The 26,762-nt window shown below is 36.4% G+C and overlaps 3 protein-coding genes across 11 annotated transcripts; 1 reads left to right on the top strand and 2 right to left on the bottom strand.

Annotated features, from left to right (window-relative positions):
• Nucleotides 1-575: 575 nt before the first annotated feature.
• Nucleotides 576-2,879, bottom strand: LOC109854987 (type 1 phosphatidylinositol 4,5-bisphosphate 4-phosphatase). Its single transcript, XM_020428698.1, has 6 exons — nt 2,567-2,879; nt 2,235-2,419; nt 1,929-2,138; nt 1,670-1,810; nt 1,445-1,499; nt 576-1,359 (listed from the first exon to the last, which is right to left on the bottom strand). Exons 1-6 carry the CDS (start codon nt 2,655-2,657, stop codon nt 1,274-1,276), a joined length of 768 nt encoding a protein of 255 aa, XP_020284287.1. The 5' UTR covers nt 2,658-2,879; the 3' UTR covers nt 576-1,273.
• Nucleotides 2,880-3,438: 559 nt separating this feature from the next.
• LOC109854988 lies at nt 3,439-5,013 on the top strand. Of its 2 annotated transcripts, XM_020428700.1 has the most exons (3): nt 3,439-3,712; nt 3,880-4,078; nt 4,148-5,013. In XM_020428700.1, the coding sequence occupies exons 2-3, from the start codon at nt 3,990-3,992 to the stop codon at nt 4,806-4,808; spliced, it is 750 nt and encodes a 249-aa protein (XP_020284289.1). In that variant the 5' UTR covers nt 3,439-3,712; nt 3,880-3,989; the 3' UTR covers nt 4,809-5,013. The 2 variants fall into 2 exon arrangements, with proteins under 2 accessions (XP_020284289.1, XP_020284288.1); XM_020428699.1 differs by lacking the exon at nt 3,439-3,712 and having other exon boundaries at nt 3,757-4,078.
• Nucleotides 5,014-5,163: 150 nt separating this feature from the next.
• LOC109854998 lies at nt 5,164-26,016 on the bottom strand. Of its 8 annotated transcripts, XM_020428723.1 has the most exons (22): nt 25,940-26,016; nt 23,562-23,651; nt 23,068-23,475; nt 21,688-21,882; nt 21,289-21,516; nt 20,353-20,813; nt 19,014-20,257; nt 17,898-18,166; nt 17,719-17,814; nt 17,389-17,553; nt 16,614-16,982; nt 16,340-16,523; nt 13,968-15,950; nt 10,066-11,315; nt 8,975-9,172; nt 8,478-8,756; nt 8,316-8,405; nt 8,064-8,220; nt 7,476-7,806; nt 6,802-6,927; nt 6,532-6,700; nt 5,164-5,606 (listed from the first exon to the last, which is right to left on the bottom strand). In XM_020428723.1, exons 1-22 carry the CDS (start codon nt 25,943-25,945, stop codon nt 5,577-5,579), a joined length of 8,328 nt encoding a protein of 2,775 aa, XP_020284312.1. In that variant the 5' UTR covers nt 25,946-26,016; the 3' UTR covers nt 5,164-5,576. The 8 variants fall into 8 exon arrangements, with proteins under 8 accessions (XP_020284312.1, XP_020284306.1, XP_020284307.1 ...); XM_020428717.1 differs by having other exon boundaries at nt 10,066-15,950; XM_020428718.1 differs by having other exon boundaries at nt 10,066-15,950; nt 17,389-17,535.
• Nucleotides 26,017-26,762: the final 746 nt, after the last annotated feature.

Raw genomic sequence — 26,762 nt, 5'->3', positions numbered from 1 at the left:
AAATTTGCTATTTCACATACGGTTATTCATAAATTTGTTTTGACATCTCTATTACAATTTATATATATATATATATATATATATCTATTACAATTTACATTATATACATACATATATATATATATATATATATATAATATAAATTATAAAAAATACATTACATTTTCTAAATAAAATTTATTTAAGAGTATGACATTGTTTTATTATAAAGAATTTATAAAAGATTTTGAATTTTAGAAGAAAAAGCGATTTCTATAGACGAATAAGTTTATAGTGAAAAACCTAAATTTTTTATGTGCGAAAAGCGTCAATTACAGCAAATAGTATATATTATTTTACTTTTATGATCATTGAGACCAAGAGTATAAAGTCACAGTTATATTGTACCATAAATATAGATACTGTGACAACTAGAAATTTGACAATTTCACATTCTTTGCATAATCATATTTGGATTATCTAATCGCATTATCTAATATTGTGTAGTATAACTAATATATATATATACATTTTTTCATATACAATCATAATCGTATATATCATAATCTGCTTCACATGTTCGCACAAGATCCAAATAAATTTAGAATTTTATTTTAAACAAAGTGATGATTTCATTTCAATTTTAGTACAGATGCTTGTATATAGAACAAAAACACAATAAGAACAAATTTAATAAAACCATAATTTACATCTAGATTTACATATATCATGTTTACATATTTGGAATTATATGAGCACACTTGAGTCTATCTATGTGCACTTGATATTCATAAACGTAATGTAGAAATAATGAGATGTATAGATATATATATATAGAACGTTCTAGTCAGTAAGATGAAAATAAAAATTGGAACCCATTGGTTATTGGTCCTATAATGATATTATATATAAAAGAAAAGTGCAAAGGAACAATTGTCTGTAAAATACTAATTTCTGAGAGTTTTCCTACGTACATTATTTGACCTTATCTGAGGGAAAGCGCCACAAACGTTTGCTTTCTTCCCGATTCTTCACGAAACACACTCATATGTGTATGCGTATTATATAAGAATGTATACATGCATTATTATCATAAACAATACAGGTCTGCATACGCACATATGGCCATGTGTATACACACATATATATATATATATATATATGATCTATCATTTTTGTCTTAAAAAGACTTGAAATGTCATATTGCTATAAACATTTGATCTAAATATTATATGACATTTATCTTAGTGGGATCGGTTTTAAAATCATTGGTTGTTCATCATGGTTTGGGAGACTACATCGGGCCTTCTATCAAACTGATCTTCATTGTGCAGTAATAAATGCTGCGTCCCAAACACAAGAAGGCCAATAAAAATGCACCTACAAACAATACAACATATATATATTCTGAAAAAACTAATAATCTTTGTGAAATTTGAGATGTTATTAGTAGTTTTGCACTTACCAACGTAAGCCACATAAATTCCACCGCTTGTTTTTACGTATTTGTATGTCCCAACCTGTATGTATAGTATAAAAGTAATAGAATCAAAGTTGAATTGGAATTTAACTAGCTACAGATCAGAATTGTGTCTATATTGGAATTTAATCAAAATAATATATTTTGTTTAAATAAATTCCAATATAATTTCAATTTTAGTAACTAAAGAAAGAATAATAAATTATTTACCGTTACAGCTATAGCAATTATTAAAGCTATAATTCCAACAACAATGAATACAATCCCTCGTCCTCTGGCAAAATCAGGACCGACAGAAGATATCTTACGACAATGTGGACATCGAGCCAGAGCATTGTTTAATGTATTAAACTAAAAGAACCAAAATTTTCAACAGCAAATTAATGTACACACATGTACACACACACACACACACATATAGATAATATATTTATTTCAATATTTTTTAATTCATCTTTTATCAACTTACTAAGAATGTATCATGACAATGGGCACAGCCTACTCTGCACATGCCAGGCATAGATAGAACTGGTGGTGTGATAGGACTGGGAGCCAGATTAATTATACGTTTACAATTTGGCCTTGGACAGGCAATACGTTGTGAAGAACTCTTACATATGAGCAGACAATTGCAAGGACATCGTACATACTTCTTTCCAGGTGGAGCATTTCTTATGGGCTGCATAATAAACAAAAAAAAAGAATAATAACCAATTTTCTTTTTTGACATTCTAACACAAATTAATAAACAACAAAAATAAGTTTTGAACTTTACAGTAGCTTCATTGCACTGACAGCACTTGACGACATGTTGATCCCTCTTGCCGGAAATGTCTATCATTGCCTGACAAACTCTGCAAGTGACCATGGGCATGCCACCCTGGGTGGCGGATTGGTACGGCGGTGGCAGCTCATCCGGCCCGATTGGTGAAACAGTATTGACTGTGGAATGAGGTTCATCTGGAATGTCATCAATGACACGCGATCAGCAACGCGTACAGACCTGCGTTATACGCTCGCTCTTTCTTTATTTTTTTCTCTCTCTCGCGCACTCTCTCTCTCTCTCTCTCTCTCTCTTTCGTTGCGAACATTTGTATATTTTCATACCGATCACATCGCTAACGTGCGAGCTGTATCCAGACGTAGTGTCGTTCTTTAGCAGCGGCTGCCGTTCGCCCTCCTTGTTGTAATCACCCATGTCGTAACACGACGGTGGGCCTTAATAATACACCGACACGCTTCAACAACGGTTCGTACTTGTTTGACAGATTAGCTCCCGGTGCATCGAATGATGACAAGTATGACAAACTACAAATTCCCGTCGTATCGACCACGATGTACGCATGAACGTAGCGTGGAAAGCTTCAATTTCGCACTCTATCGCGAACTTGTTTCTATTAGCAGAATGTGTAATCACTTTACCGCCCTGTAAGCCAGCGCTATGTTCATGGTGGTGCACATTGGTAACTACGTAACTATAGTTACAAGCAGTTTGTCGGTGAGTATACTATAGGTCTGTTCTTTTTCCATACTTTGACTGCACTAGTTCACAGTCTATCTTTTTCCTTTTAATATAGATAAAAAAAGATAGACTGTGAACTAGTGCAGCCAAAGTATGGAAAAAGAACAGACCTAATGTATACGCATGCTATGGATCTTTTCGGTGCTATTGTCCACAGTATGTGGTTCACATTCCATCCCGGGGGAGTTTGTCCCCACGAGAAACATTAACTGGAAAATAAAAAATTAACCGACGTAAGCTTACTTATCGACAAATCTTGTGAACATGGTTACGTAGTTGCCAATCTGCACCACCGTAAACTTTGCGCAACTATGCTAGATGCTCATTGGTTGAGATAATCTTATGTGCTGTGCATATGCAATGTCATTTTTGTATAATAGCCCTAAATTCCACTTAAAAAAAGGTACCTTTTTATACAGCAGCACGCTGCGGCAGCAAAACGTCAAGTGACTCAAATTTTCTAGGACTGCTTCCGCTAGGTATATTTGCTGCTCTTACCTAACCCTTACTCGATGCCATTCTCTGCGAAGTTTAAACAAAAAGAAGCAGCAAAACCGGGAAAATTTTATTGTTGATACTTATGCAATAACTATATAATTCCATCAACAACAAATAATAGTATCAAATAAGGGTTAGATAAAAGCAGTAAATATACATACCTAGCGGAAGCAGTCCTAGAAAATTTGAGTTACGTGACGTTTTGCTGCCGCAGCGTGCTGCTGTATGAAAAGGTACCTTAAGTCGGGTTTACGATGTTCTGTCGCATTGGTCGATTTGCCGGATATATAACGATTGAAAAATGTAAACGCGACCAAAGATCGAGCGTCAAGTAGAACTTAATAGACTTTTTTATGCATTCATGTTGGCTACTCTATACTCATTTGCGTGATGTTTAAAGGTTTAAAGGTTATACGACACAAAGCTTATCATACTGACCTACTTTGAATAGACTGTGGATTAATTATCGGTTCGTAGAAACATTTCTGGTGATTCTTCATATCAATTATCATGGAGACTGTTAAACACTTGTGGAATGTTAATCAGTTTATGACAAAATTGAGGAGTCCATTGATCACGAAGCTACAAACGTTTTATATGTAAGTAGTTGCAAAAGTTGTTACAAGTTATTTATTGATGTGTATAGTTTAGAGATTTTTAATTTGCAGATACAAATGTAAAAAAAAGTTCAGCAATGAAGTTGAATTATCAAAAGCAAATTTTGGACCATCAACAATGTGTTCGTATTGCGGATCATTGTGGAACACTGTTGATCATCAAATCCGGATATCATGCAGTAGAAAAATGTCTAAATCAGTAAGAAAAATTGTGCGGCACATGAATGAGTTTCCAAATCAGAAAATACCAAAAGTTCGTGCTACATTGGTAAAGAAAGCTATAGAAAATGAAATGAATAAATTGATTATTAAATGTTCTGTTTGTTTTAAAAACACAATGCTGTCTTTCAAAAAAGAAAGTCGACTGAACCCAATACTTGAAGCAAGCAAGTCACAAATAGAAATAGTACAAACTAACCATAAGAAGAAAAAGAAGAGATCTAAAGATAAAACTGCTGGTTTAAAACTTTCAGGTGGTATAGCTGAATCACCATTAATTAAGAAAGATAATAATAAAACATTTTCACATTTAGCTATTGTAACATCTAAAATAAACAATAACAAGATATTACCTACTTCTAATACAAAAATCAGAAAATTTAATATAGAACGATTAAGAACTATCATAGAAAGTAGCGAAAAGCACAGGAACCAACTAGCAACAAATAGCAAAAAGAGAAACAGTTTACATGATTTTCTAATAGAATTATGAAAAAATAAATAAAAATATAAATTTATAAATTTGGTCCAGATAAATACTTATACAGTTATACACATACATTTTTTTAAATCAAATTAAAATGTACAAAATTTATTTTACTGAAGATAAAAATGTCTTCTAGCACATCAAAAATTCAAAGAAAAAGTTTAAATAGATGAGATGACATTTAGATTCTTTGATTACATTTCTTTTTCTATTTCTTTTATTACATTCTGATTATTTGCTTATATATTTGAATTTCTGTTTGTGGGATTTAAAAATTAAGAAAGAATTTGATACAAAAGTTTATTTGTTAAATTATTAAATCATCTATTTCTTGGAAAAAGAATTTAAATAAAGCCGAAATAAATACATACAAGTGCATATATTATTTTTAATATATAATTTATAACTTTTTCTTGTTGATTTATTAAAGAAACACGTACGTGATTTTATGTATAGATCTTTGTTAAAAACGAGTAAAATATAGTGACAAACGGTATTTCTTTTTGAAATTTGTTACGAATACGACGTTTACTCAATATATAGGCATTACATCACGTTTTTATGTCAAAAATATATATGAGATTTTGATATTATAACATAATAACGCATATGTGTTACATTTATTTGTTCTACGGTCATCTATTATTATGTATTATATTTTCACTTAAAGTTTATAGTTCATACAAGTAAAAATAAATAATTTATACTATCCACTTTATCACTTTTGACTTCAGATGTACGCGTTTTCTTTTTCTGAAATGTTTTTCTCTGCAGTCACTCCAGTGGAATCTCTCGCTTTACGACCTGCAACATCAGAGTATATTTTATGCATGGTAAAGTTGTAGAATTTTAATGTATTCCTGCGGCACATATACTTTTCATACAATACCTTATTTATTTCAATATCCGCGCAAAAAACAACTTGCAGAAAATAAGAGAATTGTTATTTACGCAAAGGAAGAAGATTGTAAACAGCCATGCGAATCGACGGGATACAATATTAAGTTTTTGTTTCGATATTTATTTCGCTCTCAAAAGCGTTTTTACGTAAACAATACATGTTTATGTGATTAGAATTCTTTTCTAATTTTGAAAATTAGTGTTAGTGAAGATTTATACATGTTTTTGTGTAACACAAATTTAATTATGTCTACTGAATACAAAAATGTAACAAACATCTAATTCGAATATGAAATAAAAGATTGATTTAGTATATTTTATCATTTTCACTATAAATTATTAAAGTATCTTACGAAAGAAAAGATGGCAAAACTTTAAAAGTATGGAAAATAAAGTAAATTGAATGTCATCTCACACACAGAATACAAAAATTTCATTAGATGCGATCTACCGGATGTCTATTGAGATTTCAGTGGATTTTGTTTTGTGTGGTTATATGTATGTAAAATATATATGTGTGTGTAAAATAAAACTTTCTTAAAGAAAATGTAAATTTCTTTTCTAATTCATCTATTTTTGACAGATTAATTCGACTTTGTAAACTTGTAAGTGCAATACCTCGAACAACGGCGCACGACGTAGGTGCGGCTACACAACGGCGTTATTCGCGACAGTCTTCACTTTTTCAGCCCGAAAAGCTCCCGTAGCACGCAAGAATTCTACTTTCACGCAATCGCTGTTGTTCGGTCAGTAGGTCACAGCGAGAGAGCAAGAGGAGCGAGAGGAACCGAAAGAGAAAAAGGAGAAGGAAAAAGATCGTGTTAGTCACCTGAATGCACGCCTCAAGATAATCCCGCTCGGACATTTCTTGGCCCTTCGCAGGAGGAACTTTTCCCCGTCGGCGCAACTCTTGTTTAGCGTCGTTCAAATCAAATATCGCCACAGGGTCCAGCCGGCTCTTGAGCACCAGACCCGCCAAGTACTCAATGTAGTGCTGCCTGCGGGGAAAAGTACCCAAGATTTTAGTTAGGCTTCATGCAGGCTTCACCTGTTTACCTCAATTAAGTCGTGCTTGTAATGCTCCGGGTCGCGGCCGTACCAGTTCGCGGGCAGTTTTCGCCCGGCGCGTCGCACGCACGTTTCAAGATCATCCACGTTTAGCAAGGGCAGCGTTTCCAGCTGCGTCAAATGGATCTTTCGCACGAGATATTCGACGTAATGAATCCTAACAGATAGACGGAAGATATATCTCGTTAGCGATCAGCTTCGTTCCGCGGGAGAATCGTTCGAGAATCACCTCGAAATTGCGATCTCCGCCAATAGTCGCGCGTGAGCGAAATTCTAACACCGATCGAAATGCGTCGCGAATATACTAACTGCTCGGAATTCCCAACGGCGAGTTCTGATTTTGAAGAATTACGGAAATAACTTACTTGATACATGATATACGGCATAATATTTCTTGATTGTTGATTTTGTTAATCCAGGCTAATAATTTGTAAGAATATTGTGATAAAATGCAGATTTTTTATATTTGTGTCAAAAGAATAGTTATCTCATCTGAGTAATAATAAATCATCAGATAATGCAACTTTTAGTTTGACAAGTAAACATTTTCATATTTAAATAAAAAGATAGGGAGAAGGCAATCATTTTCATATTAATTAGAATTTATAAAGTTTTTATAAATGTAAGAGTGTTTACTCTTTTTTTACTACATTATGTTTTAGTGGAACTTTTTTGTTAATGAATTTGTCACTTGAAAAATGTTACCTGCACAGACCAGCGTGACCTTCGACGACATCGGAATTGCACACGGCGTCGACAACCCCTGTCGGCGTTTCTTTCTGCAGTTGCATCTTGCACTTGCGTTCTCCAACCGGACCTTTGGTGTCGTATTCGATGCCATTCTCTCGGAGTAATTGCTGCAGCTGCGCCGGTTCCTTGTCACGAAGATAGAAAAGACAATTGCGCGGATGATGGGCGTGGAGGCCTAGTTTGGCGCAATATGGACTGACCGTGCATTTCGCTCCCATCATGAAGGCTTTGCCGCAACCGCAACAAAACTCATATTTACACTGGCTGCATGTGAAATGCATGCAACCTAAAAAAATTCACAAGTTGTTTTTTCCAGTGAACATCCAGAAAAAATGCAATTCGAATAATTAACCTAAATAGACTTATATTTTGATCTAATATTACAAAGTAAAAATACGATAATTAATTTAATATAAAATTTCTCTTGTTCTCACACGCATATTATTTTTCGGAGGTTTTACATGTTTTGATAATTTTATATGAATACGCGCAAATAAATTATATATATTAACACAAAATCATTAAATTATATTATGGAATTACCTCCTCGAGACAATGAATAACGGAACTTGCACTTAGGACAATCTATGCCATTATCGGCCAAATGTTTGGCTAAACCCGCGGCTTGATTGTCCGGGTCGTTTTCATCCTTCCAAGCAGCGAACTTCTCACATGAGATTCCTTCGTGTTGTTTTTCCCACTATAAAAGAATGTTTCTCACGTTAAATACAAATTATTGTTATTATTGTAGTATTTAACACTAATTCGATTATAATTACAAGAAGTCGCGCGTACCGGTTTTCGGCAAAAAGCACAAGTAATAGATCGACAATCGGGGCAAATTAAACGCTTTTGATCAGGATCAGCGTAAAATCCGCTTGAACACTGAAATAAGCAAAACAATACATTAGTCTTTCTACAATGACGAGTTAAAAAGTAAAGCAATTAAATAATTACTTGAATGCACCACTTGAAGTTCGGATCTTGCATCAAAGTCCGATCTCTGAGCTTTCTTTGGAAGAGTTCGTGGATCGGTGGATCCAATAGGGTTTTAAGTTGTATGTCCAAGTTGCTGAAATATTCGAGAATTTCGTCTTCATCCGCGTCCTTTAAATTAGGCTCCTTACAATACGGACAAACAGCATCTGTGATGTTTCTATCGCTGATCTGGATAGTGAAATAATTCTTCGCGCATTCGTTGCAGCAGCGATGTACGCACTTCAACATGGATACCATCTAAAATTGGAGAAATACTTATTATCAAATAAAAACCAAAACGTTAATTATAATTTAGTTTTCGATTTGGTTTTTTTTTTGTTTAAGATTAAAAATAAAATAAAAATTATAAAAAAAGAAAGACTGACATCAACAACGGCGAGATTTTCTTCTCAAAATTGGTTTTTTTTTCACGCATTTTTCGACATCTCTCGTATCGACAAGAGCTGGAAACTCACTTGACTCATTGCAAAACGACCGGTGCATAGCTCGCACTCCTGTTGCAGAAAAGCTAACGCTGATTCCACATTGGAACATTCTTTCGCGGCTTGAAGTGCCTCGGCGTCTCCAAACTTAAGGGCCAGCAAACTAGCGGCTACCTCAGCCTCATCGTAATTCGCTGCTCGACCCTCTGCTAAGAGACGACGTGCGATTCTCTGCACACGTGACAAACATAATGTTGTTCTAAAATCAGCACGTACAATTTTCACACATCGTACAGAAAGAGAATCTCAGGATTGTCCACAAATCTCGGCGTAACATGAAAAATCTTGAATTGTCTATCAATATGTAAACTTACAAACCTATATGAAAATATGTTAGAATTAAAAAAGAACACTTTTTTACATGTAACACTATACAATTGATATAATTAAATCTATAATCGGCTACATAAGAAAATAAAATATTCTATTTGCTATATTTTATTTAAAACTGAAAGAAAACAAGTATCATGCAAGCAAATAAACAATGAACAGCGCCAACGTCTAGAAACGAGCTCTTTTTTTGGACAAATGTAAAAGAATTTTACAATTATATATATATATATATGATGAATATTTTACTGAAATGTAAAATATTAATCATATATAAGTATATAGTATTATAAGTACATAGATATATATTATAAAGTGGTTTTAATTGTTTACACCTAAAAACAAAGAATATATTTAATACGTAATACATATCTCATACTTCTTATAATAACTACACTATCATATTTTATGCAAGACATATAGGTATGTAACTTTGTCTCTCTTGGCAGACAATGAGAGTTAGTCTCAATGAGAGTACTTACCTTCGCGTTAGCTACACATTTTAACACGTGACAGTTAAATTAACAATTAACGCAGTTAAAATATTAAGGGACATTTGTTCGTCGTGTTTGATTTCGTTTTCCACTCGGTTTGACGTTTCGAGCTGTTTGTAGACATTGGCCTGTCAACAGTTGGAAAAGTCGGTTCCTGGCAACTGTTCGTCTGGGAGGACTCTATGTCAACTGACGCGGTTACAAGGGGTCATGTCACTTCGGCAATTCTCGTTTACTGACCTCCCGTTCCGTTTTGGGAGATGATCGTCTCTTGATGCTTTTCACGTGCGCTCTTTCGGTGTTCTCTTCGCCCTCGAACCGACGAATGCAACTGGCTACGAGGGAAAATCGTTTTTTAAGCGACCGGTCCATTCCCTTTAACGTGTCATTCTTCTCGATTTTGATCTCTTTGCTTCCCGTACTAGCTCTTCGATCTATTTTTATGTGTTTTGCAGCGGTTGTGACTTTTGGTAACTTTACCTTCTCGTTCTGTATCGATTGATCTTCTTCCGTGATTCTATTTGCATTTTTTATTTTTGATTTATTCTCCATTAAATTCTTTTCTTTTGACTGAGTGCTTTCTTTAGATTCTGAACTTTCCTCAATCTTTGCTGAAGATACTATTAAATCTGTTACGACAATACTAGAATCTGAAGTTTTAAGACTCGAAGAAACTTCTAACGTTTCTTCATTGATATTTGCGATCATTTCGGGTTGATTTAATTCTGTGACTGCAGTACTAGTCTCACTTAATAGCTTCAGGTTAGTTTCTTCATTTTTATGTATATTTTCCGTTGTCTTTAAATTGTTGACCTTAGTATTATTAATTTCTCTACGTGTCGCGTCATCAATTCTTTCATCTGTCACTTCAGATTGTTTTTTCATTTCACGTTCAGACTGATTATTTTCTTCTTCTTCTTCTTCTTCTTCCTTTTCTTTTTCAAATGGTAGTTCTTCGTACATATCCTCTTCCGCTGTATCTTCGAACTCGCTTGACTTAATCTCTCGTTTATCGATCGAACTCTCGGATAACACGGAATCGCGATCATGACTCTCTGTTTCGTACGAATAAGTGACATCCTCGCTTTCTTCGGAATCGCTTGTCTGTTCTTCTTCGGATTCCGATATCTCAGACCGTATCTCATTTAACGTTTTCTCTAACAACAATTCCGCGTCTGTGAATTCCTCCTCGACGGAATTGTATTCCGAGTTATGATCAGAAATGTACTTTGCCGTGTCTTCGTCCTCTTCGGAATATTCGGAATCAGAGCTGAAAGCATCGGAACTCTTCTTCTCGACTGCGTCTTCGACTTTCAATTGTTCGCTAAGATCTGCGGACGAATCGTTACGCGTCGAGTTCGACGCTCGCGAATTCTCGCTTAATATCGATTCCATTGACTTGACTTTCGGGATCTCTTCGGTCTTCACCCGCTCTGCCGTAGTCTCTTTAGCATGACACTCCTCCGAGATTTGCTTGTCTTCCACATTTTCTGTAATTTCAATGATCCCTGCATTACTAGATTTAATTTCGGTCGCCTTCCAATTATTCTTCGATTCGATTTTCCGCGCAATTGGTAGATTCGATATGTCGGCGCTTTTTTGGATTTTTAAGGTTGATTTTGAAACTCTCTGCGACGCTATTGGCAATTTGGTCGATGTACCTTTCAACAGTGATGTGATATTTAAAATTTTTCTAGAAAAGTTTGATGGAACAGTACTCGATTGCACGTGTTTTCTGTGTATTAAAACGGGTATTTTTGACGGTGAAAGGACTTTAGAAACTTTTAAATTATTCTTTAGATTTCCAATTAAAAATGTTTTTTTAAGCATTTTATCGTCTTTTGAGCTTTCAGTTTTGCAACTTTTAATTCTTTTTATTTCTCGATTTTCAGAATTCTTTATTTCACCGAATTTCGAACACTTTTCGTTTTGTACGTCTATAAGCTTTGTGGTTTTAATTTTTTTGTTTTTAGAATCTTCCGATATAATTTGTACTTTACCAATTATTGTTACTTTTTCTGTACCGGATGTAAACGCATTGTTAGAATTATTTTCCTTAATATTTTCTGTAAAGTTTTGCACAGTGCTTTTATTCACATGTGATTTGACAGTCATTTCTTGTGTAAATGATTTATTTTTACCGTTTATCTTATTATTTGCAACAGATCTTAAGGATTCTCGAATCTGCGATTTGTTTTCTTGCGTTATTACGCGATTCGAGTAGTTGATAGTTTCGCAAGCAATTGGTTTTGCTTTTGTGAAAGTCGTACTTTTTGAATTTACAATTTTCTTTGGCGCGCTGATTGATTTTTTTACTGTCTTAACGGGAGACTTTCTTCGAACGACTTTTTTAACGGGCGATTTTGATCTGTATTGTACGACAGGTTTGGCGATTACGCTTTTAAAAGGTTGATTCGCTTGTTTTGTGTCGTTTTCCATCGACTCGTTATTCGGTAATTCTGACGGTGGTTTTACCGGTTCGTTACGCGCGACAACTGATGCCTCGTTTCTCGATAAGTCAACATCTTTTGCTATTTCCGTACCGATTGTATCAGTATCTGTGATTTTGCTCGTTTCGCTTTTGACGATATTTGCGATGTTCTTTATCGGCGCGCAATCATTTACCGTTATCACCGGCGATTCCGATATCTTTATTTCGAAAGTATCAGCCATTCCGGTAGTCGCGTCGCTCGTTGTAATAGGATCCGAAATGGAGTCTTCGTTGATTGTTAAAGCGATATTCTTCTTCTCGGTATGCGACGTGAAAAATACATTGAGATTTTTAAGCGCTTGTAAAATACTTGTTGCCGCGGAATTGGATGTTTGCGCGTCTTGTTCACTGTCATCGTTCTCATGTTCGAATTCTTTGTCGCGATCGGTGGCATGCAAAATAACTTGGTTCGAATTTGAGACAAGAATACTTTCGACGGATAATTCAGAGGGTACATTATTCAATGCGTCATTATACGTATTCGTTAACTCGTATGATTGATTGTGTATATTTCTGTCGAGAAGAATGTTAATGTTTGCATCCGACTCATTATCGACAATGGAATTAAAAATATTAGAAACATTGACAGACTCTGTTTTGCTACTTTCCATGTCTGTTGCAATTTTAATTTTGTCTGAAACACTTGATAATCCATCAGTTGAAATGGGTGAGTTACTTTCAGAAGAAATATCGACTTCAACGTTATCCGGAGTTATTACTTTCTTATTTAAGTTTGAAAGTATTTCTTTATTATCACTTAAGATTAATACTTTATTCTTATTCACATCTTTTAGATTCGTGAGCAAAGACTGCTCATTTGATATTTGTTCGTTCATAATCCTGTCAACATTCGCTAATATAATTGCTTTTTCCTGGTCATACAGATGATCTAAATTTATTGCTGGTAAAACGCGCGAGCCTGTTAATGGCGATGAAATGCTTTCATTGGCTTGTGATACAGTAATGGATAAATCATTGATCGTATTTTGTTCAACGGGCACGTTTTCTTTCAACGTGCTTTCATTTTTATCGTCGCTCGCGGGCGTATGATATGTGATCGAAATTGTCTGTTCTACTTTTTCCGAAACGTGCACCGCATTTTTTGGAACAATCGGTTTTGTATCATTTTCATCATGACGCAACAACGTTTCGAGATTATCGAATACTTCGATAGGCAATTTAACATCGGGAAAATGATCGGAAACTTTTGCGAATGATGAAGTGGACGTAACATGTACATGAGATGATTCATTTAATTGTTGTTTATTTTGTTGGTTAATATCTGTGTTTGTAGATTGCATATCATACGAATCAGATAAATGATCGATATTTAAAATTGGATTTGTTTGAGAAATGTTTGCGTCGGTTATTAACAATTGAGAAACAGATCTTTCCGCGTTAGAGTTATTTATTAAAGCGGATAAATTTTTATTTTGCAACAAATCATTTTTTAAAGATATATTAATGACTGCGGAAATATTGTCAGCGGAAAGCTTGTCATTAGATGCGATGGAAGAGTTCTTCGCTTCCTTTAAGGATGATGATGCGTCAACCAATGTGTCGGTGTGCGTAAGCTCGAGATGTTCTTGAATGACGGTCTGATTATGCGTTAAAGATGCTAACGATTGCACATAAGAACTTAATGATTCACCTGAAGACTTTTCTTCGTCTGATCTTCTCTTTGATAAAATTTCGTCTTCGGTAGATTTTTCTTCATTTTCATTCTCCGTAATTATTTCTAGAGAATTCTTACGTGAATATATTTCCTTTGCGAAAGTAGTTTGCGGCAGTTCGATCGTCAATTCCGCTACTTCGATACTTAACGTTGCCGCTTTATTTGTAGTCGCTGTTATTTCGGGAATGTCATCATTTGCTATCTTTAAGTCTACCGAATTCGAGAACGTTTCGGATGTCAGATCATCCGCTGCTATGTTAGTCTGTGAAATATTAGATTCGCTCGTATCTGTACGTACCGATCTGACATCCTGATGCTGTTGTTTAATATCTGGAACGCTCGACCGGGACTTTGCCATCCGAGAGTCCGGAAGTTTAGTTTTGACAATGTCCTTATCGATTATTTTGCCATCTCTCGTCTTTTCCGGGGTTTTCTCACGTTTCTCATGAATCTCCTGCGGAAATAACTGCGATCCGACTTGTTTATCTTCAGTCACAGGTCTTTCTTCAACAACTTCGTTCTTCGGTGTAACATCCGTTGCCGCAAATTTCTGAACGTCTGTTTCGTTCGTCTTCTCGATTATTTCAGCCTCAGGGATCCTTTTTGGATCTACAGTCTGCATACTGTGTAAAGTATTCAACCGATTCATAAGTTGAACGTCGGAATTCACGTTGGTGTTATCTTCTCTCGACTGTTTGGGCGACAGCATTTGCATTGCCGTGATGAAAGGCGTCAAAAACTGCTCCGGCAACGATTTCACAGCTGACAACAGAGCTTGCACCGTTACGGACTCGTCTTCTTGCTTAGGAATTTCTCTCGAAGCATGCTGATAAGATCGATCCTCGACAGAAAGATCGTTTTCGAATGTTTCCTCGTAAACTGTCATCGTGCGCGAGGATTCGTCCTGCAATGACAATTGCTGCCCCATATCGGCTTGTCCGGGAGCACTCGAATTCTGGAAAGAGATCCGAAGTGCTTCGCTCAATTCTGTAGACTTCCCAACTTCAACGAGCTCGTTGCTCCTCGCGCTCTGTCCCGCTATATTAGGTGATTCAGGAGTGCTCCAAGTTTCCTGGCGCGGAGGAGAGGACTGACCTGGTTCCTCTTCCGTATGGTTCGTTGTGTCGAGCGCAGAAGTTCCTGCGGACAAGGATGCTTCAACTCCGGTGTCACTCGACAATAATCTTTTCCGTTCTTCCGATAGTGATAAATTCGCAACTTCTTTTTTCGTCATTGCAGTATCGTTAATCAATATTGCCGCAACGTCTGTGTGCGTTTCTTTTTTTTCTACTTGTGTAATTTCTTTTATTTCGACTTTATCACTTTCACTTTTCTGTCCATCACATTTCAATAGATCGGATTCGGTGTCTCGTACAATAATAGCTTTGTCCTCGTCAGTTATGGACGTTTGGTAAATGTTTGCTATCAAATGGTCGTCAGTTTTTGAAAAGTTTTCTAATACGAGCAATTCCGTCGCGTTTTTTCTCACGAGATCATCGGCCGTAGCTGTCGCGGAAATATTGATAAGCAACGTATCTACTCCGTCCGGATGTTCTTCAGACGATTTCGCAGTGTTCAATGAGCGCTTCGTGTCTTCTTGCGAGTTTACGATCGCCTGTCTTTGCCGCGTAACAAGATCGCCCGACTCCGCTACGCCGAGCGCTTGTTGTACGGCCCTTGGGACCAGATTTTCATCGATTAAAACAGTGCTACCATCATCAGAGTGCACAGACAGATTATCAGACTTATTATTACCCAATTTGTTCGAGGGATCTTTCTCGTGTTGCCAGTTACCGGTCAGTTCTCTGAGGGCCGCCAGTTGCTTTTGAAAGTCGGCCTGCAACGCCACAAAATGATCTACAATTGGTGACATTACCTGCTTCCGAGCCTCTGTATTGGACACATTTGTGGCTTGCCCCGCGATAACCCCCGTCCCACCGCCGACCGCATCCGATGTATCTGCAGCAAAAAACAATCTGATGTTTGATCGATGATCTTCACACTTCTTTTCGAAGATGGGAATTTCACGTAAATTACACAATTACTTTATGCTATAGAAACAATTAAAATTACATAATATAATTGAACACGTAAATAATATATCTTTGTAGAATTATATTTTATATCATCTCAAGAAAAAAAATAATTGTTTTATCCGAAATTCTCACAATTATAGCAAACTTTTTTTAAAGAATCCATAAAAATATAATACGAAATAGATAGAAAAGAAAACATTTATATTGTTTTTTTTCTAAAACAAAACGATCTATAAAATATTGAAAAAATCAGAATCATATGTATGTACAACAAAAAATGTTGATGTAAAATAACTGAAAGCATTTACTGACCATCGTCATGCGGTACAGCCTCGTTCTCCACCCCGACCGGAGGACCCCATATTCTCATTAAAAACGGCTTGAGCTGATTTTTCTGCAGCTCGAGAAGAGCGGCGTCCTCGACGCCGGTGTTATTATCGAGAGCTCTGACAACGTCCGCGAGAGTGAAATTCCCTTTTGCCATGATTTGCTTGCACTGTCAATCGAAAGGACAACAAATCAATAATGATTGAAGCGCCATTATTCTCTATATCGGGATTATTAAGTTTTTCCTCTTCACACGCACTTTCTGCTGTCTGCGTCGAATGGCCGCTGCGACAGCGTTCCACATGTCACCTTTAACCGACCGTAAAGCCTCTTTTGCTTCGGCCAACGAGAGGATGCCAATATTGTTCTCCTTCTGTTCTTTGCCCTGCGCCGTCGCCAGAACCTGCACCGTCTCCACTAAATGCGGCCACTGCGTCTGTAGCCACTCGATCGGATTCGACGAGCCTTGCGCCAATGCGACTTGAACGTCGTCTGTCGTGAATCCTTGTTTCTCGGCTTCTCGCAGCAGCTCCACTATTTCCAATCCTTGACGCGTCAACGTAGAAAGTCCTTGCTGTATTGGGCCGGTATTGGGACCTGGATCTACGTATCTCGATTGGCTGGGCTCCTGAAATACAAAAGTAATACAGTTGACGTTTGCCATTGTTATTTCTTTCATCTATGTAAATTGACAGAAAGGACAAAATCATAGTGGACAATGTTACTTGTGATAATTCACAGCTAGTCACAATCGTGGGGAGTTCCAACGTAGATTATTTTTATTCATGTGCTGTTAAAAGCGTGTTGAGATTAATATTAGAGCTGGTTGTAGCTGTAAACGTATCATGTAAATAAGCATAATAAATATAAAAATACAAATAAATAATAAACTATCAAAGCTGATGAAAAATGCTAAAAAAAAATTAAAATGTGACAAAATCCTGCATATGTTCACACCGAGGCTAATTATCAACTAGATTAAGGATAATGAGGTACAACAAAAAACCCGTGAGACAGTTCGTAAATAAGTTTACCCTGGAACGATAATAGAGATGTGATGAATCAAGAGAATTTCTTCTTATTCGCTCTCTGCTTCGCTGTCCGGTTATCAGTTGCTGAAGATACTGCTCTTGGAGCGTTCGCGGATATAAATCTGGACTATTCGTGAATCTGGTTGGTTCCTGCAACAGATACTCCGCCTCATCTCTTTACTAGAACGCGTGAAAAGCGCGGATAGATTGTGACAACGCGTAAATAAAACACAGTTTTTATAGAATAACTTTTTAAATTATATACTTTCTTTTTAAAATTAAATTGTATACGCGAAAACGCGCGTATTAATATAATTATGATCTTTTGCTCACCTCTTCGTCGCTATTGTCGTAATACAAGTAACTCTTTGACGTTGACAGCGATGTGGATCTTCCGAGAGTTCCTTTTGCAGGAAGATAATCGTAGGTCTAAAATATATTTAAATTTTATATAACATTATCTACATCACAGAATATTCAGTTGTCTCTTATTTTAACTAGACAACTCTCACTTGAGTTGAAATACTCTGTGGTGGTGGGGACGTTCCTGTAGAAATCGAATGACTTTTTGAAAATTTTCCACGAGTCTTTGATGTGGCATTTGTGACTTGAATAGTATTCGTTGGAGAAGACGTTGAAGATGATGCTTCCGTCAAGGTCTTATTAACCGGTGATGACGTGTTCGTCGATTCTGATAAGGCTTCTTGTGTTTGCGATGCTACAGCCATAATAATATTTTTAGAACTCTTTAGAAGAAGATCATCATCTGCAGCAATCGCATCTGAAAATCAAAAAGTTTTCCATGATTAAATAAAATTAAAATTTGCATTTTCTATCATTTTAATTTTATATGCAAAATAGTACAATTCATATAGTACAATTTTTAAGGTCATTAAAAACTTATGCATACTTATAATATTTGTAGAAAAAATATCAAGATTAACAATAATGCGTTGTGTAAAACCATGCTTACTTTAAATTACAATCTGATAATTTGATTTGTTTCGTTGATTTTTTTATAATATGATTTGACGTACATTAATGTATTAATATTTAAATAGTAGTATACGTAATTAATGTAAATTAAAAAAACTTTTTGAACAATGTGAGAAGTTAAAAATAATATCTCGTACATTTTATTGTGTTAGGTAATTTTTCAATTTATCAAACCAAATAAATCTTTTGTTGCTGACACGGTTGTCGAGCCAAATACTTTGGTACTAACTTCCATCGACAGTTTGCCTCGGAATAAAAGAACATATGCCAAATGCACGCTCGTGCTTGAAAACGTCGCATCACTTGAATGAATAATATAGTGCCTTAGACATGTGAACAAAAAGAAGATGGCCGAATTTCAAATACGACTATGCATTTGGTTCCGTTTGGTAGCGTGAGTACGAAAAAACAGTTTCCATGTCTCTTTATTATTCATTCAAGAGAATACATCGAAAATGGAAAACAACCAGGTGTACGACTCGTAACTACCGTTTTACGTAAAAAAGAAGAAATCGTACAAATATAAATGGTTTAGGCCATTTGCATTTCTGAACGGGAATATGCGGAAAACAGTTGACGTCACTTGGACAATTTGGTACCGAAGGAAAAACTGATTTTACGCTTCGGTCTACCTTTGTTCTTGACGGATCCGCTGTCGCCGCTCTCTTCACTGTTCGAGATCTTTAGCAGATTCGTCCGTTTCTCGGCATCGGGACTGGGATCATTTTTTGGCGCTTCATTTTTTGAGGCTTGCGTGTCGGCTTGATTTTCAAAATTGTCATCCAAGGTACTGGGCGGTAACGCGCTGCTCCTTGTTTTGCAACAAACTACGCAGACGCGATCATTGATCTTGTTGATAAAAGTGCAGTGCTCGCATGCCCATTCTTCTTTCGGGATTTCCATTGAGCTTACTCTCTCATTCAACGCAGTTTTTTTGGACGATATACTTGTGCTTGGATTCACTTTCGCTCTCTCAGTTTCATCTTGAGCCTGAGCTCTTTGCTCAACCTGTTGCTGCTTTGTATCAACATCTTGTCTTTTCTGTAGAACTTCAGCTTTTGAATCCTTGACTTGTTGATTTTTCTCGATAGATTGCTGACGATCGTTAACTTGAAGATCATTGACTCTTCGACGTAGATCCCAATCTTCATTGTCCTCGTGCTGTTTTGGTATTTCTTTGGCAGATATCTTTCTAACATTTTGATTGTCAGATTCGAATGAGGATCTGCCAGAACTTCGTTTGCCGGTAGTATTTTTGTCGTAATCGTCATTTCTTCTCTGAGACAATTCTCTTCTTGAAAGAAGCTCACGATCTCGCGAAATGTCACGGATAACCTGTTCTTTCCTTGACAAATGTGTTTCGACTTCATCTTTATTTGTATGTTCTCTATCAGATTGTCCTCCCTGAGAAGATTGTCTTTCTAGAAGGCGTGCTCGCTCTCCAACTGTTTTCCTTGGAGATGATACGTCTCGAGAGGAAGTTTTCCTGGATTGACTATCGCTCTCGTAAGACGATCTGCGAGAATCGTGGCGAGTAGAAGATCGTTCTGGATCATCTAACACGTCTCTGCGAAGAGATGACACTCTTTTCAAGGTATTCTCTACCTTTTCGAAATGATCTTCGGATGAGCTCGTTACTCGTGTTCGACTTGACGCGTTAAATTTCCTATCGGAGGACTCGTCGTCGGTGCTTCGTCTTTGAACGCGTTCTAGCTGAGATTCCATTCTAGAACGGTCGTTTTGACTGTAATGTCGGCCGAGAGTGTTGCTCTTCTGAAATTCATCATAACTTCTTGAAGGTGTCGAGTATCGTTTAGTGGACGAAGTCTCGCACAACTGATCTTCGCTCACCATTCTTTCCTCAGATATTAATCTTCTAAAAAATCAATCATCAAGAACATAATAGATTAGACATAAAATGTCAGATAAATTATTTTTATTTCTCTTTTATTTCTTTTTTTTTTCACTTACTCTCGTCGACTTCTGGATAAGAGGCTTCTGTTATCATCCTCATGATAGTTTCGTTGCCGTATACTTCTAGGTACGCTACCACGTCTGCTTCTAGATCCTCGGGACAGCCTGTCCATATCGGACTCACCGGAGTCTTCCGAACTCGCGTCCGACGGTGATCCGGGTGATATTCTCGATCGTGATCTCGAAACGTAAGATTTTTTGGATTTCAAACTGGGAGATGGAGAAGCTGGTCTTGATCTTCTGGACTTTATACTCCTAGCAGGACTGTGAGCTCTGGAGAATGATCCCGGATAGTGCGGAGGTAGCACTTGAGCCGACGGATAGCCCATAGGATATCCCCACATGCCTGGATGATGCAAACTCATAGTGGAACCTCCCATCGACATATCCCAGGAATTAGCCGAAGGATACCACATCATCGGCACGCCACCGGGTCCTAAATGAGCTATTGATTGAGCCTAAAACAATTTTTCACATTTAGTACAAAGTCTACAAAGTTTAAGATGTGTTTAAAAATTGTTCTTTAAATTTAATATATTGCTATCTTTTATTTACAATTGAAAATAAAAGGTAAAAGTAAGTAAACAAGTTTTGATAGATTTTGTAAAAAGATAAAAAAATGGACCATGTAATTTTATTAAATAACAATTTATTTATTTTTATCAAGTAAGTTCTATTGTTTTCTATTATCTCTTGCTGTTGTACTTGATAAAATAAAAATAAACCGTTTTTAATATATTTCTATATTGATCTTTTTTTTTTATCACAAAATCCGTCAAAACTTTTGCACTTACTCAATAAAATGAAGATTGAGAGAGAGAGAGAGAGAGAGAGAGAGAGAGAGAGAGAGAGAGAGAGAAATATAAGAGAAAGAAATATCAATGATAATAATTGACAAAAAAAGTAAACTTAATATAAGACTATAAAAAGTACTTGATGCATTCCCGGATTCCACATGTGAGCAGCGGACAAGTCGCAAACGCTGGCTGATTGTATTATGGCTCGAGGTGGTGGCGGAGGTGGAAGTGGTGGTGCAGGTTTTGAATTGCCTAAGTTGAGTGGTCTTCCACTCAAAGTATCCCTCGAGGTGTCAGAAGATGAGTGTCGTCGTCTGTTCGCATCTTGAGCTCTCATTGCCTCTTGATATTTTCTGTATCTTTCCTAGACATATAAGTTTTTGTTTCAAAGTGCAATATATTATTAATATTATTGCAGTACAAGTAGAAATAAAGACTAAAGCAAGCGTCTTCTTTCTTAAAAATATCTTAAAGTTCACACAAGTTTTGGTATTGTAAAAGGTTTAGCTATTACTTGTACAACGTAATTTCTCACCTGTAGAGTGGACATTTTGTCTGTTCCTGTTCCTGAAGCATCATTGGAAGACGTGTTTAATATATTCGTAGATTTCGACACTTTCGAATTCATCTCGGAAGACAGTGACTTTGGATTGGAAAAGTTGCGCTTCAAGCTCTCGACCTTGTCGAGCGAGGGAAGATGCGCAGATCCTTTGGCTAGCGTTGACTTAGCCTAAGCGCGAAACTTTGACTTAATTATATATCGTAAATGAAACAATAGCACTCAGAGTGTTGTCGAAGACTGTAAATGTTTGTTTAAAAGATGATGCTGTCATGAGAAAAAAATAAAATATAGGTGGTCATGATCATGATGGATCACTAAAGCGTTTTTAAAACGCTTCCAAAACTTTTCTTCTAACAAAATATGTACACAAATAAGAATAAACCTGCAGGTAATTGGAGTGTATCAAATCTATAAATAAAAAGCTTAAAAAAAACATTTTTAATTTTTATCAGTTTTATAAGTGTGGCAGATTCAAGCAGCTCGTGGATGACACCGTTCGTCTAAAAAAAAAAATAAATAAAATGCTGAAAAAAAAGCAATATACCGAGTATAAAAAATAAATCAAGAAATGATATCTATAAGGATACTGAAAGTGCGGAGTGGCACGTGATGTCGACAAAAGGTAATGATTGTGTGCGAAAGAACGATCGTGTTCACCGTGTTTACCGTAACCTGCCATATTCACCACTCCGCGCAGAAATCATCTGCTATAAACGATCCAAACGCGATACGACAAATTCCTGACATTATAACGACGGCTGTGTTCGTCTTTTCCGTGTCATTACTCGCATAACAAAACTGGAAGAGAGAACAGGTTTAGTGAATACGGCATCAGTGTTTTGCGGTAACATGGTGTATTACAAAACAACGATAATGCATACAATAAGATCTGTAAAATAAATAAGTAAAGTAAATCTCTAACACGTAAGACAACATTGAAACGACCAGTTAAAGTTTTGTAAAAACAGAGTTAGGAACGCTCTCAGCTACCTCGGTGTGACGCTTCGAGTTTTAAACCTATACATATATATATATATATATATATATATATACATATTAATTCTTTTATATATTATTTGTTTGAACGGAAGTTGTTCGTTCAATCGGACCTTGTCTCCGTCGAATCGAATCAAATGCCCAACAATGTTGACTTTTTGCGACATTTGTTGGGCATTTGACTCGATTCGACGGAGACAAGGTCCGATTGAGCAAACAACTTCCGTGACCTAAATTAGTCATTGATCTGGAGTGCAGACGTTGAAAAACAGCTCGAGGGTTTATTTGACGATTGGCGTCGGTGCCTGGAAGAAGATTCACAAGCAATCGCAAGTTTCAGGCCAGGATGCAGCCTACCTGAGTGGTCTTGCGATTTCTTCGTGGTGGCGGCACTGGAGGATTTGCCAGATTTTCGCCTTTCGGCGGCAGCGGCGGTCTGCTTTTACTCGCGTTGTCGGTTATGATTCTTCGGCGCACGTGGCTCCTGCGCTTTGGATGCTTGTGATTCATGGTGTCGCAGGCCTCGCAGTAATTCTCATTGCACATGTCGCATCGTGAGAAGACGTTCTCGGTGCCGCACAAAGCGCACTTACCAACGTTCGTATGAGGTGTCAAGGTGGATTTCTGAGTTGGCGATCGAGTCGGAAACTCGATGATTTCGTAGTCAGGGTCACCACAATCCCCGGAGAGCGACGGCGGTGGAATTTTTGGAGGTGTAGGAGGACGACGTTGCTGTAGCTGCTCAGCTTCCCGCTGATGTTGTTGCTGAAGAGAAATACATATGTGTGTGTTTAATGATATTAATAAACATTAAAAAATAAAATATTTAATAAACAGTTAAAAAGACTTACCATAACCCAATGAGGCATAGATCTCGCCATCCTCAATTTGGTGGACGGATTTGATATGGCCATTGGTCGCCATTTTTCAGCTCCCGGGTTCTATAAAGAATTAGTATCATTATCTCGTTTACAAAATAAAAATTTATTCCACATACGAGAAAAACATTAGTGTATTTTCCTTTATTTGTTATATATAGATATATATAACATAAAGCAAAGTTAAACTTAAGCACATAATATTGAAAAACAAATCTCTAATTAATAAAAATGTGTGATATATTATTGTAGGTATATATAAGTATTATACTTGAAAGAAACTTTGCTGAAAACTGATTAGACAGAGAAAAACGACACAATGAAGCTGATGATTTGTCGGTTAAGTTTCAAAGCCTGAGCAATTTAAAAGTACTTTGGCAGCGCTTTATAGCCATAACAGTGCGTGAATTGATGTCATCGCACTTTGGGCTCTCACGTATACGAGATTCACTTAATTTCGGCGTTGTTAAAGCATAATCGAGATTTTTCGACGCGGGCGTTGTCGCGAGGTAAGTGTTACGTCAGATCGGCCATTTACTGCCGGAAGTTGAAGCCGGTTTGATCTATTTCTGCGGCGGAGAAAAAGCGATGTTCCGCGTCTAGAAATAAAGTCGAGCCGCGACACTATTTTTCTACAGCGTGGGTGACATCGCCGACGATGTCATTCTTTCCATATGAAATATCGAACGCGCTGTAACAGATTTAAATCCGATACTTAGATATTTCACAAGTTACACATCGTTCTGTGTGAATGTGGAATATAATTAATAGTAGGCGGACGACTTAAATACGACAGCTTTCAAAAATGTCTTTGTAATAACTTCTTATAAACTATTTAACTTTCTTGCCACTCTTCTTGTGTGTTTCTTTTTATTATCGCGCGAACGAACCAAAGCCGATTAATCAAAGATATCGCATGACGTTATTCAAACAAAACAACGAAATAAATTGCACTCGTGGCTGCGTTGTTTCTCTTGACAGACACGATGAGCAGCGATGAGACTTGGTTTCTTGAATTAGAACCGTTCGTATCTTTAGAACATTCACACTTCTGTTCTTCTTGTGCAACTGTTTTGTTTTTATTTTTACTTCTATTTAGCGCAATTTATAGTAAATCCACAAAACTTCAAACAAAAAAATATGTTCCTATCAGTTAAATATATTTTATAATTTTGTAATACGATTTCTATAACACATTATCATGACAGAAAATAAAAAAAATAATTCTATTTGTTATATTTGTTATTACATATATAAACTTTTGTTATTAAGAGTTTTTCTTTTTGTTTTTATATAATTTTTGCATAAAGTCGTACGATATAATTAAAGAAAAGTGCAGAATGCAAATTGAGCATACATCGCACAACCACTTCGTTGAGATACGTCTGCGCGCAAGTTGGAAATCATCCAACTTCGAGTTTATCCAAGAGAATTTCTGTCCGCAAACTTCTTTCACGCACAGATGTGTTTCGCGCATTTTATTAGTATTTAGAACGCTTTTGAAACTAGATCGCAATGCAATTTGCAGATGTTTTTGCTTTTGTCACACTTACCACAATAATATGACAAGATATCGCACGAGTTACAAAATAATTAGATAATGTAGTATGTAGGGCACGATCCGATAAAGAAGCTTAAAGCCGGAAGCAACTGTCACATTCGGTGCACGAGTTACAAGTCGCAGATATAACGTATTTACGTTAATTTTCTAGCGCAAGTTTTAGTGAGAAACAAGTTCTGCTTTATCTTTCGTTACGTTATTTCATTAGTCGCTGGTACCCGCATAGGGAAGATAACACTGCACACTGCAAGACTGGTAATTGCGAAACAAAGGCATAAACAAAACTATTTTTAATTTTAACGTTATCCTCTTTACAGGTTTTAGCTATTTGTTAGAAAAATGTAATTCAATTAAATTAATATATTAAATTAAATTTCTTTTCGAATGTAAAGGTTATTTCTATGTCAAAATCAGATAAATATAATATTAGCAATATTGCCACCCACGTGCGCGATCGCGTCAGTGGTTCTCTTTGCGTGATATTAAATATTAAATTAAGTATCAAGGTAGAGTATATAAATGCGATATCTCACAAGTTAAAAAAAGCGCACTCATTAATTATTGCAATTCCCATCATGTGTGTTCTAAGAAACATTTTATTGTCTTTGTCACCACAAGTAACGTGTCTTTTCTTAAAGAATTTAAAAAAAAAAAACGTTAAGACGGTACTAAGTAATATCTAGTATTTGCAAAAAACCGCCCATATCGTTGCGATTAATTGCATTGTATGATGCAGTCGAAGCGGAAGTGGCACTGAGAATTACACTCGTGAGACGGAAATTGCACTCACGCTCATGTGGGACACCTCGACCGGAATGACTTTTCCGGTTTTCCTCGAGAACTGGTCGACACAATACTGGGTTCGTCTCTTTCGATGCTGGCTTAGCAGTGCTGCTCAGCCGTTGCATCGCCCCGCCGAAATCTATTTCCGTAACATCGCGACTGCTGGACCGCTGCCACCATCAGAGAATCTCCCCGTTCGCGTAAATATATCGCGATGCTGCTGCTTGTGTGTGAGCTTAGACATTAGAACTAGCATTGCTTTGGGAACTGCTTACAGCTGCATCTCATCTCTACATTCTGGATATAAATCATTTATTTATTTATTTATTTATTTTTTTTTTTTCAACTTTTTGAACACGAGAATTATCGAAAAACAAAATAGTGGCTTATTTTGTGCTTTTCAAATTACAATACTTTTAATCATTATTCAAAACTCAATTCTTTTTTTTCCTCAAATTAAGACATTATTTACGAGTCACAAAATATCCAGGAACAAGTAAAACGCCCGCAAGATGAAAAAGTTATTGAGAAGTTAATTTAAGAGAATGGAGTTATAAATTAAAGGTTAAGGTTAAATAATTCAGAAGGAAAGAAGAAAATCATGCAGATGTATGATACTGAGAAATCTATAATTATGTAAATTGCGTGGGCATTAACAGAATATCGCAGCGTTTGTTGAAGATGACCGGCCGGTTGACTTATGTCCAGTCTTCAAATTTACACGGTAAATTTGTTGGCACGCCTCACTGTTATCGTAGACATTCACATTTAACATAATCATATGTGAAAATATTATTACATTCCAAAAAGAAGATACTGCACAATTTTAT

Source organism: Pseudomyrmex gracilis, unplaced genomic scaffold (assembly GCF_002006095.1).
Source record: "Pseudomyrmex gracilis isolate BER0280 unplaced genomic scaffold, ASM200609v1 scaffold_77, whole genome shotgun sequence".
Classification (NCBI taxonomy): domain Eukaryota; kingdom Metazoa; phylum Arthropoda; class Insecta; order Hymenoptera; family Formicidae; genus Pseudomyrmex; species Pseudomyrmex gracilis.
This window is presented reverse-complemented; position numbering and strand designations above follow the sequence as displayed.

Coding starts and splice junctions, on each gene's coding strand:
- LOC109854988 (XM_020428700.1), top strand. CDS start 3,990: ATGGAGACTGTTAAACACTTGTGGAATGTTAATCAGTTTATGACAAAA. Junction 4,079..4,147: donor AAGCTACAAACGTTTTATAT/GTAAGTAGTTGC, acceptor TTTAATTTGCAG/ATACAAATGTAAAAAAAAGT.
- LOC109854998 (XM_020428717.1), bottom strand. Junction 17,554..17,718: donor ACGACAATAGCGACGAAGAG/GTGAGCAAAAGA, acceptor TAAAGAGATGAG/GCGGAGTATCTGTTGCAGGA. Junction 16,983..17,388: donor ATCTCTATTATCGTTCCAGG/GTAAACTTATTT, acceptor TTTGTATTTCAG/GAGCCCAGCCAATCGAGATA.
- LOC109854987 (XM_020428698.1), bottom strand. CDS start 2,657: ATGGGTGATTACAACAAGGAGGGCGAACGGCAGCCGCTGCTAAAGAAC. Junction 1,500..1,669: donor TAATTGCTATAGCTGTAACG/GTAAATAATTTA, acceptor CTATACATACAG/GTTGGGACATACAAATACGT. Junction 1,360..1,444: donor AATTTATGTGGCTTACGTTG/GTAAGTGCAAAA, acceptor TATTGTTTGTAG/GTGCATTTTTATTGGCCTTC.